Below are 12,951 nucleotides of genomic sequence, written 5' to 3'. Positions count from 1 at the left end.
TTGCTCTACTGTTCTGGACTTCATGCTGTGAAAAAAATCAGAAAAAAAATCTTGTGAATGACAGAGTGAGGAAGCATTGATATAGTCAGATGGTATGCTGTGAACATCCACTGAAAAACAGTCACCTCTGCAGATTTGCAATATACCAGTAACTGGGGCCAAATACATGGTGAGCATGTCTACACATGAAATTAATGTGACACAAACTCTGGCGCCACGTTTACACATGCATGTGGGACTGCAGCATGTTGAGACGAGTCAGAGAAGCCCTGGCTGGCAAGGAGTTGGGGTGGTCATCCTGCCAGCCTGGGCTGCTCCAACCTGGCTCAGTGTGCTGGGGCATGAGAATGCTCCAGTGTGGGGCTAGCCAGCAGGCTAATGATAGTACATGTGTTTACAAGTACTAACCTATGACTGAGCTAATTCATTTTCTGCATGTGTAGATGCTGAGACTTTACTGTGGAGCCAATTATGCAGCTTCACAGTAAACATCTTGTGTAGATTCGCCCAGTGTTTGCAAGAGTGCCACTCACTACATAGAATCTCTACAATCTTTGCAACTTGACATGTAAAAACGGTTTGGTAAAATTTTAAAAAATAATCTCCAGCATCCCAGTGGTGCCAGGTCCTCTATGTGCAAGGGGTTTTGGAGATGTTGCTCTGGAACTGTAGAGAATTGCTGCTACCAGTTACATGTAGTGTTTTTCTGAGACTGCAAATCACTGCACCGTCTTATAAACCTGAGACTTAGTTTTGGGGTCATGAGAAGGTTCCTATAGCAGCACCCTGTTGTATAAATACTGGAACTTCCCTGACAAACCACTGTATTGAACAGTACAATAGAACCTAAACCTTTTAATTTCCAATATCATTTTTAAATCTAGTGCCAAACCAATTTTTGGATGCCTTTCCATATAAAACCAGAGTCACTAACAAGAAAATAGTTATTACTTGGTAGTTATTTTGCCCATATTTTTCTGATTGGCCATGAATTTGACCTGGTTTTCCTTGCCTTGTTGCAAATTAATATATTCAATTATATTAACGGAGCAGAAGTGGTAAAAAGAAGAAAACACAAAATGTTACTCTTGTGTTGTCCTATAGAAATATTGTTTTTCTGTTTCTTCTTGGTCTCTTTCAGAATAAAAATGGGGGAGAGATTTAATAGTTATTTTGAAACAGAAAGCAAATCTCATCTGATTACATGAGTCTGAACTTCTGATAAATTTAGACTTCTTGACAAAAGCATAATTTGGCAAGATGTATGATCAGCATACTTTGAGAAGGAAATGTGTGGGACAGAGCAAAGCAAAACATATTAAGCATTTTAGAATTTAGTATATCTATAAAAACACTATTTTGCTCCTCTGATAGAAACAGATGCAAAAACAAGCTGTATGACATTGAGATTTTAAAAAAATGAATGGAATTTTATGCAAATAAATGTGGTTACTTAAAGATCCATTTCTGCTGTGTTAAAAGAAAGCACAAAACACAGTAGCCCTTCAGCTATGTCTTTCCTCCTCAGATTTTAGTTAGATAGGACTAAGTGTCCTGGGAAAGGATGTACATTACATGCCTTCAGTAATAGTAAAATACTTAATTTGAATGACCATGTTGAAGGAGAAATTCATATTTCTGCCTTTTTTGGGAGTATAGGTAACACTTAAAACTGACAAGCAGTTTCCTCTTCTCAGTCCTAAAAGGGCTCCTAAAGTACAGGAAGGTGACCATTTTATACATCAGCAGTGGCATATTGTATAATGGATGACTCTCTAACTGGGTAGAAACTCAGGGATGTCAGGGGAGGTGGGAGAGAATTAAAATGGCACCCAATCTAACTTAGTTCACCTAGCTGCAGACCTTACACTTGATTGATCTAATTAAGAATCTAAGTGTGAACTGTACAGAAGCTCAGGAAGTTGAGATTGGTCTAAAAATGGCCAACCCAGTCTAAGTTAACTGTACCTCTGAGGTAGTCTAACTTAGACTGCATCCAGCAAGACCGATCTCACTGAACTTCTGTACAGTTCTGAGCACAACCCACATGGCTACACTTTTGCTATCTACCCTGCTGAGACAGGGTATTTTTAGCCCCTCCCCCAGGTGGACAACCCACACTCCCATGGAGCAGCTGGCCCTCCCCTGAGCACACCAACTCCCTATTCTGCAAGTGGCTCCATTCAGAGTAATTCAGGGGTGGGGAAGGGGCAGGGACAGACAGAATTGGGGAGAGTAGGTTCACCAGGGGGTTGGTTATCTGGGGGTTGGGAGAATCAGAAGGCTAAAAATAGCCCCTAGTCAAGGGGGGTAAGAGAGCCCCCCAAAACCCCTGCAGACCCCGCTAGCCCGCCAATCCTGCCAAACTCTCCCAGACCACCCCCCCCAACCCCCATGGACCTCACTAGCTCCCTTGATCCCTCCAAGCCCCCTGCAGTCCCTACTTGCTCCCCCAGTCCCCCCATGGTCCTTGCTAGGCTTCCTGATCCCCCCCACAGGCTTCACTTGCCCTCCTGATCCCTCTGCAGACCTCTCTAGTACCCCTAATCCCCCCAAAACCCCTTACTAGCATCTCTATCCCAACTTACCTTATATTGGGTGGCCATTTTTAACTTGATCTAAACTTCCCTCTTTCCTCAGAAAGTTCTTTCCACAAAAATGTAGTTGGTCTCAAGTCTATGGTGTTCCCATGTGATAGCTTTATTGTGATACTATCAATAACATGTTCTGCAGTTTCACTTATCTTGCAGCTAAGACTGAAGTATCAGAGTAATTGGAGACATACACAGCATACGCTCTATATTCGTTTCCTCTATTTTTTTCAATGGGAAACTATATGTATTTTACATAGGTTCAGACTCTGTGAAGCTGTGACATTTAGAAGCTGTGACATTTTAATTGTGAGACAGGCATTTGAGAACTGGTTAAGACTTTCCTTTAGTCTAAGCTATAAAGTCTCATATGTAGCTGTAGTATGACAGGTTCTTAGGTCTGAGGTCCTTTGGATCAAAACAAAAGATCCCACAATTGTATTGGTTAAAACTGAGCTGGATGTCAAATAATGTATTTGCTTATCAACATAGAAAATGCTTTTCATTTTTAAATTAGCACAAGACCAAATTACATTACATGGAAATTTACCTTTCCCATGAAGAGCAGCAGTCCATGCTCTGATTTGTTGACCCTTTACTAAATTTTGGACACCTAGGATGGTTGTTTGTTCAGTAGGAACCTGTGATTTTGTTGTGCCTGTAGATTCCAGCCCCTTTTAGTATTAACTTCTCACTCTGATAGAGAATTCTTTTTCATAACTTGAATACCTGTGAGTCTGCATATTGAGAAATAAATCCTTTTCAGAAGCAGATATTTTTAGCTGTCACTGGAATTGTTTAAAGAATATATTATGCTTGGAAACTCTACCCATCCATCTTTGTTTTGGGGAGCTGGTTCATAAATAAATTCTAAATTAAAAAAAAAACCTGATCATTATGAGAACAGGTGTAGAACTTTTCATTTTAGGGCCATTACAGTACATTTCCAAAAACTGTCTCATGATGCTTGTCAACTCCTCCTGCTCTGCTATTCACCAGGTGGCCATTTGATCGAGGAGTATATCTCCACAAGTAAAGAACTTTCTTTTCAGTATTTCAGTGCAGAAGCAGAGAAAAGAAGGGTCATATTTCTTTAGACCATTATTAGTCAACAGATCCAGGTGAATTTAAGCTGCATTAGATTCTGATGTTCACAAAAATTTACCGTTTATTCTTCCAGGAACTATCCTTTTGATATAGTGACCCTTTTAAACTTAGTGCTGTTCAAGGCATCCGACACCAACAGAGAGATTTATGAAATTTCCATGCAACTTATGCAGGCATGTATCAGCAACTTTTCTAAATAAAAGTTCCTCTAAAACAATAACCACATTTGATTTCTTTATGAATGTCTTACAATATGTTATTTTGGGGTTTTACTTTTGAATTTACTTTTTTTTAATCTTTTGGTTTTGAAATTAGGACTGTGAATCCTAAAGTGATTATTTGTATAAATAGTGCAAAAGATTATTTGGGAAGTTTATACTGAAATATATAGACTGTTCATTGATTTTCTTAATCTGTTAAAAGTTGATATGCTGAGTTTTTCTGAACTAATGGAATTGTTCTGTTTCATTGTCCATTTTTCTTCTCTTCTATAGATTTTGGAGTCAAAACTTTTTGTTTATTCAAAGAAAGTAGCTGAGCAAAGGCCTGGCAGTATCCTGTATGGTACTCATGGTCCATTGCCACCTCTCTACAGTGTATCACTAGCCCTTCTCTCCTATGAATTAGCAAGGATGTATCCTGAGCTTACCCTTCCACTTTTTTCAGGTATCAGCATTTTTTTAAGTTTTGTTTTTTATGTAGCATACAAATGGTGGATTGCTAAGGTACTTTAGTTGTGAATAACTAGCCCACTGATACTCTGATTCAGTTTGGTTTTATTTGATTTTAGAAAAAATGGTAAAATTTAAAACAGTAAAATTAAACTAAAACTATATGAACAATTGAAGGCATATGCATAGTGCAGTGGCTGATATTTTAAAACTTGCGATCTGATTCTGTGCCTAATTATTTGTACATAACTTACAGTCTTGAAGTGGGGCAGTGGTGTGGGGGTTTGAACACTTCTTTGTGTCCATCTGATCCTGGGCAGCATTGGCTGTCAGCCTAAAATACGCAATCCAGAAAGCCTACCAAAATTATAGAAGTATCCTCAAACTGCCCAGATTCTTTCCAGTACTGTATGCTATGGTCCTGCTCCTTCTGCTCTCATCTTTACCAGTTATAGAGGATCTGCAACATACCTGGATAAGTTTTCCAGTGTTTATTGTGTTCACATTGGGCATTTTTCTAACTTCAGCCTCTAACAATTAGATCTTGCTATACTAAGAATCCTCTGTTATCAAATTTTAGTTCCCTATGTAGGTACTTACAGCATATAATCATATCATCCTCAAACTCTTCTTTAATAAGCTAAATAGTTTGAGTTCCCTGTATATAGTTTGAGTTCCCTGTATCTTGACACAAAACACAGGTTTTCCAGTCTTTTTAGTTATTCATACAACTTTTCTGACTCCTCTCCAGTAAGTTTGGAACTGTAGTAATTTTGGATAGCAAAATTTAATAGAGTATTCCAGTTATAGCCCATGCCCTCCTCACTAAGTGCCAAATACAGAAGTAACATAACCTGCCTATTCCTGCTTAATATGGCCATGTTCATCCATCCAAGGATCACATTAGCTCTCAGTCAGAATATCTCACTGGTTGGTTTTTCTCCCCTGTATCTGGAGTATGCGCGTTTGTACTCTCAGAATGTGTCCTTATTTTGCATTTATTTAGGCCAGGAAGCAAAATAGAAATGATGGTGACATGCTAGACATGTGATCTATACAATATTTTTACATGCTTTTATAGACTAATACTTTGCTATTTTAATACTTCCTGTATTAGAGGTAAGTCAGCGATTCCCAACAACTCATCCAAATGGGAGACAGATCATGCTTACCTATCTGCTACCATGGCTTCATAACATTGAACTTGTAGACAACAGACTACTTCTCCCAGGATCAAGCCCTAGCACTCCAGAGGATGAAATAAAGGACAAAGAAGGGGAAATAGCTGTCACATATGGGCTGAAAGGAAATGGATGGGGTTCTCCTGAAGCCACATCATTGGTGCTGAATAATCTCATGTACATGACAGCCAAGGTAAACAAAGCCATATATTCCAGCTATAGTATTTTAAAAGTTCAAAAATAACAGAATTGCATGGTGCAAACTCAAAAGGCAAAAAGTGTCTAGAATGCTCATGAGAATAAATGTTAGTTATGTTTCTGTTGAACTAATTAGTAAAATAACTATCTCATTCCCTAACATATCTAGGGTGAACTTCATTATGAATAAAATTAAGAAATACATCTAAGGGATAGATTGAAAGCAATGGGTACTTCAGTGTGATATGTTGCTATGCCTAACTTATGCACTTGTCTCCCAAAGTAAAATCCAGAACATATGGCAAGCATCTGAGGCCATCTCCTCTTCCCGTTTATGCACCTATATGACACACACACACCTGTATAACTGCAGTTTTGACACCTATACACATTTTCAATTCAGCTTTGCACATGCAAACCTATATATAATCATGAGTAGGGCTGAAGTTGGTCTGGGCAGCTGTGTGGCAAAACATGCTCACCCAAGTACGTACATAAGGCAGGTAAATCCTAAATTTTAGGATTTGTGGAAAAGCTATGACTGGGTAAACAGTGACTTCTACCACTTAACCAATAGGTTAGTGGCCCAGGGGGCAGTAGATCTAGGTTCTTGGCCCCACAACACAAAAGATGGTTGAATATGCATCTCCTATTTCTAACCAGAGTGCTCTAACCACAGGCCACAGGATAGCCATTACTCAGTTCCTTCTTCATATTACTTTTGGAATCTGCAAGGATTGAGTGAAATCTCAGACTATGTGCAAGTGCCAAGAACTGCAATTAAATGGCTGCATCTGTGTCAGGGGTGGCCAGCCAGTGAAGCAAATGGCACAAGCAACTGCAATAAGTGGCATATGATAAACTGGGAAGAGGATAGGGAGCATGGCAGCAGATAGGGAAGAAAGCAGGGCAGCAGATAGAGCAGGAGAAGGGAATCAGAATGGCACTTACAGAGGGTTCAGGGCTAATTTATGGCCTGTCAGAAAGGTTGGGCCCCACTGGTCTATAACGTTTAGGCTGCCACTCATCCTCTCACCAAATGTCTGGACTTATGGGCAATGAAATCAGATTTACCCCTTTGGCTCCCCACACAGTATATGGGAAGGACTATGCATTTCAAGTGCACAAAAAGCAGTAATCTGAATGGGGAGCTGCCTAAAATCAGCCTGCTAAACAAGGAACCACCCAGAACAAATAATTAGGAAGCACCGTGGGTGGGGATTTTTCTTAAATCCTGCCCCTCTCTGGGTTGTAGATATTTTACTCAGTTGCAAGGGGCCAGATATACTTAGAATTTGCAACCCAGCACCCTCCCCTAGAAGTAGGTGCCCTCAGTTTCTTTCAAAACCAGCACAGGGTCAGTCTTTGCTTTTCAAGGCAGAGCCAAAGGATTTTTACAGAATTGTTCAGGGATTACAGGACTCCCTCAAGATATGGAAGACCTGGATTCAGCTCCCTGCTCTCCCTTTGGGGATTCAAACCAATATTCCTCCCCAATCTGGGGGGTGCCCTAAACAACAGGCTGTTTCAGCTATTTAAGGCAGGGAGTAAGCACACTCAGTCCCTCCTGATCAAGGTGTTCCAGTTGGCAAAAAATAATTAAAGATTTATTGAGAAAGAGGGACAACAATTCTCTATCCTAGTAGTTAGAGCACATACCTGAATCCCACCTGTTCCAAGGACTGTATATGCATTTAACTGTTTCAGGCCCAGTCTTGAGAACATAGATAGGAACCCAGGACTTTCACCTGTAGGTGAGTGTCCTGATCACCAGGTTAGAGTCATGTTCACTCTAACACTCTTTCTCTCTGGCCCATGTCACTAATTCCTTCCTGCAGAATGGAACCACATCAACAGGAAGTATCAAGTACCACCCCTTGGTCTCCTGCATCCTGAGTAAATGCTCTGCCTACTGTGGTGCTAAATAGAAAGGGGACACCACCATGGCCACATCTTTTAAAACAGGGGTGATCAAGAGATGTCCTGTGGGCTAGATCCAGTCTGCAGAGCCATGTCATCCAGCTCATAGGCTCCCTATGGCTCTGGAAATCTGGTGACATGTCAGGTGGTATTGGCATTAATTGTCATGGCTCCTGGAGCCACAGAAATTAACACCACCTATCACTCATCCTGCTGCCATATTTCTGGGTGGTCCCATAAACCAGATACAGAGCACGGAGCAGCAGCATCTGGCCTGTAGGTCTGCCCAGGGCCAAAGCTTCAGCAACTGAAAAAGTGGCAGCTGCTGTGTCTCTGGGAGCCACAGCAATTAACACTGCTGTCACCAATTCTATCCCAGCAGCCCAGAAAACACAGCTGAATGCTCCAGATCCAGCCCAGAGGCCAGCCCTGCACCACTCATCTGGTCTGTGGGACCAGATATATTGGAGACACCACTGCTTTATATTTTGTGTGGAGCCCAGTCCAGGAGCTGTGGTCTGAGAACATGTACTGCATTTCACCCTTCTGGCAAGATAGGTAGACAGATGCCCAGTATCTGACAGGGCTTAAGTAGGAAATAAGTGCTGAGCTATTTTGTCCTGTCAAAATTGAGGCTTTTGAGACCATGTGCAGAAGCAGAATTTTAGATATCTTTTGTCCTATAGTGTTGAATAGCGAAGCACTTGTGAACTTTAAACACCTGCAGACTAGGTGGCAGCTAAGTGGTACATTAGAGCTTGAACATTTTTTACTTGGTGCCTATGTCTGTCCTAAATCTGACTTTAATAGGCCAGTCCTCTTCTGGATCTGCACCTAGATAGTTTTCTTTTTCATATTTATGGTATGTTTAATGCACTTTTCACAAGTTGCTTCTCTTTGCTTCATTCCAGTACGGAGATGAAATTCCTGGACCAGAGATGGAAAATGTCTGGAATGCTCTAGCTAACAATGAGAAGTGGAGCAACAACCTTAGAATAACACTGCAGTTTCTCATTAGCTTGTGTGGGGTTAGCAGTGATACCATCCTTTTACCTTATGTAAGTGGTCGTGTGCTGTTTTATTTATAACTGGGTATACTGTTTTTAATGAAGAAAATAATTGACATTGAGTGTATATGACTGCCACAAATTCTCTATACCTGTATATCATTAGCATCCAATACTCAGTTAAGTCCGGGTAGAGCAAATGAACCCAGATACTGAAAGTAAATGGATGAAACAAGCCATCTGAGCCTTAGTTTGTACCAGTGGAGCTCACTGGGTTTCAAGTAGTGGATATGCTATAATGCAAAAAAAGCAGTTGTTCTGCACAAGGGACCAGTATATCAGTGACAATGGCTGGTCATCCAGTGCTGAAATTGGCATGAATGAACATTAAAACCATTTTATGCCTAAAAAGTTACTGCAATGTGTTTAAATAAATCACATATAAGATTAACAGAGTAAAACTACTAAATGCCATGAGCTTCCTCCAGTAGGCAGCTAGTCTTTAGAGAGCTGTACACTATATTTTGCAAGGCCTTACAACAATGAAATGCTACGCAAGGAATTCAGTACACATTATTAATGTTTATGCATTTTAAAGATTTAGATTCCAGTTAAGCAAAACATATAAGCATACTTTCAAGTGTGTGCTGAAGTTTATCTTTCTTTAGCAAGACTGGGAATTTGAGAGGCATATTTTGGACTTGCATGCCTAACTTCTTTAAGCACTTTTGAAATTCTGTCCCATAAATTTTAAAAATATGTGTAAGACTCATTTAAGTCATATGCTAAAGTGCTTTGCTGAATCACCTCATACCACTCATTTATGGTGCAATGCAGAGTGTCAGTTTAAATGCTAATTGAAATTTTAAAGGTTAGCATGTCAGCTTAATTCTTTTTTGTCCCAGCACAGCTGTCATTGGTTACATAACTGTTCCCCATAGTGTCTGACTCAAGCTCTACAGTACATTGCTGTTACTGCAGTTGAAATTTTAAAAAGGCTTGTCTGAGAAAAGCAGTAATGGTTCTGTATTCTTGGCATTTCAGTTTGACATGAATTAAATCTAAACTTTGTACTTTTGCTGATAATTTACTATATCCTGTTTCAATGGCTTATTTCTTTGTATGAGTTACTATAATGAAAACAATCAGTATCTATTGTTATTAAGGTTTATTTAGATAACATTGTAGAGGTACATGGTGCTTTATAACAAGTTTGGAAATGTCAGGTTTGCCCTGAGGACTTTACAGCCTGTGCCAGACATAATAGAGCAATGAATAATAAATCATGAGAAATAAGAGAAATAAACAAAGGGAAGGGCAAGTTTATGTGAAGACAGTGAACATCTTGGGGGTGTATCTGTACCTATACATCTTGCTGTTTTCTTTTTCTTTTTAATTTAATACATTAACATTGTGAAGTCAGGATATACTATATTTACCCAAATATATACTCACCCTAACTGTAAGGTGACCCCCTAATAATTATATTTTATTCATGGAAAATGTATACATTTGTTATCATTTTTCATGTATAAAATCTGTTTATTGGAGGATCATCCCCACCACTGCAGATGGCAAGGGGCACAGGATGAGGGGGCAATAATGGGGCAGATAGTGGGAGAAGCAATGAGGGGTATGCAGTAGGGCAGTGGGGGGCAGTGGTGGAGGTAGTAAGGGGGCAGGTGGAGAGGACAGTGGTAGAGGCATTAAGGAGACGGGGGTGGAGGGGCATGCAGCTTTCCTCCTGCTGCCAATCCCCCTACCTTTTGCTCCATCTTCCCCTTACTATCACCACACCTGCCCCTCCACTTCCTCATTACCTTTCCTCTGGTACAGGCAAGCTCCATCCCTGCTGCAGCCTGGGACACAAACCAGCATGAATGACTGGTGCTTCCAGCAACTGGGGGGGGCACCGTAGCAGCAAGTGGGGACCGCCCACAGCTGCTGTCTGCAGTGTTGGCGGCAGCGAGCAGCAACTGCTGCTTGCAGCATCAGCAGCAGGGGAGGCGGGGCAGGGGGCAAGTGGCAAGCAGTGAGTGGGGACCGCCTGCAGATGAAACCAACTGCATCGGCTGCGGGAGCAGGGGTGCAAGTGGTGACCGCCCGCAGAAGCCAGCAGCAGACAACCTGGGGGGTGGGGCACATGTACCCCCCCATGCCCCTCTTATGCATCACCTATGCGGACCAGGGCTCCAGCCTTGCCCAGCAGCAGTGACATGGAGTCAGCATTGCTGCTACAAGGCCAGGCCAGGCCATGCTCCTTGCATCAGAGCAAAGGTAAGCAAGAGGTGCTGCAGGGAGTGGGAGAAAGGGAGAGGAGGAAATAAAGGTTAATGGCTTCCAGGGCTGCAGGGGAGGAGTGGCAGGGGGTAGAGGTAGGGGGAGGCATGTAGCAGCTTTAGGTCAGCCGCAGTCAGGCCCAACCAGGGCTGGGGCCACATCAGCTGCCTGTCCCATGCCACCTCATATTCAGTTGTAAGATGAGGGTTCCCCACTCCCCAAGTGAAATGTGGGGGAACCTCATCTTTTAATTGAATAACTACAGTACCTATAGCTGCCTTTCTGCCAAGCCCAGGTCTACTGCCAAGGAAACAAGCTCCATCCCCTCACACCTATTTGGCAGATGGCTTAGAATAGCCCTTAGCAATGGGATTTATGCTCAGGGTGGCTCTAAAGATCAAGGGGTGGCCAACCTGCAGCATGTATGTCACAAGTGGTATGGGCAGCCTCTGTCTGTTGCACAAAGTAGATCATGGAGAGGATAGGCAATATAGCAGCAGATATAGCAAAAAGCAGAATAGCAGATTGGGCCAGAAGTACAGGGCAAGGAGCAGAAAGCAGAGCAGGAGACAGAGCAGAGGAAGTGGATCAGAGTGTTACTCAGGGAGAGTGCAGGGCTAATTTGTGACAGGCCTGGCAAATGCTTGGCTCCTCACTCCTCTGAACTAATTAATCTTTGGGTGTGGTTACATGCTGAGTGAGACCAAATGTGTAGGGCTTATTTCCTAAGTAATAGTCCTAGGCTCCACAGTGGGACAATATTGATGTTTGGGAGCAGAGGAGGTTGTTAGGCCAGGAGCAGGGGTGGTTGTTAGGCTAATCAAAGGAAGATTTTTAAAACAAGATTTTTGTGATTGAGGTCAGGAAAGATATTCCAGGGTTTAAAGTTTGGTATGAGAAAAAAGTACAAAGCTCATTAGAGAAGGAGGAAAAAAGGCAGCAGTGGCTGAAGTCAGAGAAAGCCTTTCCATTGACTTTCAGGCTAGGGACAGACATTACACATAAACTAGTTTAACTGATCAGAAACTGGTTTAAACCTGTAACAGAACAGATGTTCAGTGCACATAAACCAGTTTGAAAACAGCTGAAACCAGTTTGAGATCAATCTGGTTGAGTGTAGTGTCAGACTTAACTGATTTGGGTCAAACCAGTTTATGCAATGTCTTTCCCAGACCCCTTCCTGGTTTAACTTAAACCAGAGTCCCCCAGCATGCCTCTGGGCTGGGCAAGGCTCTCTGCTCCAGAAAGCTGGGCTGGTCCGTCCCCTCTGCTCCCTGGCTATAGCTCCGACAAAGACGGCACGTACAGCAGGGTCTGCCTGACTTCTTCCTGCTCCTCCCCTTCCCCCTCACCACTCCCTGCTCAAGCAGGGATTCCTCCCTCCCATCTGCCTTCCACAGACACCTCTAAGCATTAGCTAGCATAACATACTGACTATATCCCTGCTATGGGAGACAGGAGAAAGGCAGACAGGACAGTGTCAGCTTAAGGCTCTTTGGAGCTAATCAACAGGTAGCTGGTAATATCCCTTCCTTGGAAAAAGTCATTTGAGAAGAGCTTGAACTAATAAGAGAAGATTTGTTCTGTTTGATGGGGTGATGAATGCTAACAATTCCCTATGTAACTCCCTCCTGTGTAACTCAATACTCTGTTGTGTAACTCAATACTCTGTTATCAGCTCCCTGCTGGCTGCTGCGCTGGTCAAGGAGGTGGGGGGTGGACCCCTCCCTAGTCAGAGCATCCTGCCAGGGCCTGGCCATGCCCCACCCAGCTCAGCACTATGGAAGGCAATAGAAGGGAGGACTGCTCTAGCACCCCCCAGCTTCTAGCCTGAGACACTGCAGGCATGTGCCTGCATTTCTGTAATGAAAAGGGAATGTCTATCCACCTCCAAACTGGTTCACAGATTGAATCAGTTCAGGCTCAGTCTTTTTGAATGTCTGTCCCTAGCCTCAGAGTTTTGGAATCAGGCCCAAAGGCAGCATCAAGGTGAACT

At 42.3% G+C, this 12,951-nt stretch overlaps 1 protein-coding gene across 4 annotated transcripts in view; it reads left to right on the top strand.

The window, feature by feature from the left end:
* FRY (FRY microtubule binding protein) overlaps positions 1-12,951 on the top strand; it is a 447,808-nt gene that overhangs the window by 302,904 nt on the left and 131,953 nt on the right. For all 4 annotated transcript variants that reach the window (XM_090027939.1, XM_090027923.1, XM_090027916.1 and 1 more), the window contains 4 exons: positions 3,772-3,871; positions 4,193-4,364; positions 5,487-5,743; positions 8,580-8,726. In XM_090027939.1, coding sequence (XP_089884065.1) covers positions 3,772-3,871; positions 4,193-4,364; positions 5,487-5,743; positions 8,580-8,726 — 676 coding nt within the window. The remainder of the gene's footprint in view (positions 1-3,771; positions 3,872-4,192; positions 4,365-5,486; positions 5,744-8,579; positions 8,727-12,951) is intronic.

The sequence above is a fragment of the Crocodylus siamensis genome, chromosome 1 (genome assembly GCF_052110815.1).
Source record: "Crocodylus siamensis isolate JL-2025a chromosome 1, ASM5211081v1, whole genome shotgun sequence".
NCBI classification, from domain to species: domain Eukaryota; kingdom Metazoa; phylum Chordata; order Crocodylia; family Crocodylidae; genus Crocodylus; species Crocodylus siamensis.
The sequence above is the reverse complement of the archived record's forward strand: the minus strand, read 5'-3'. Positions and strand labels throughout refer to the sequence as shown.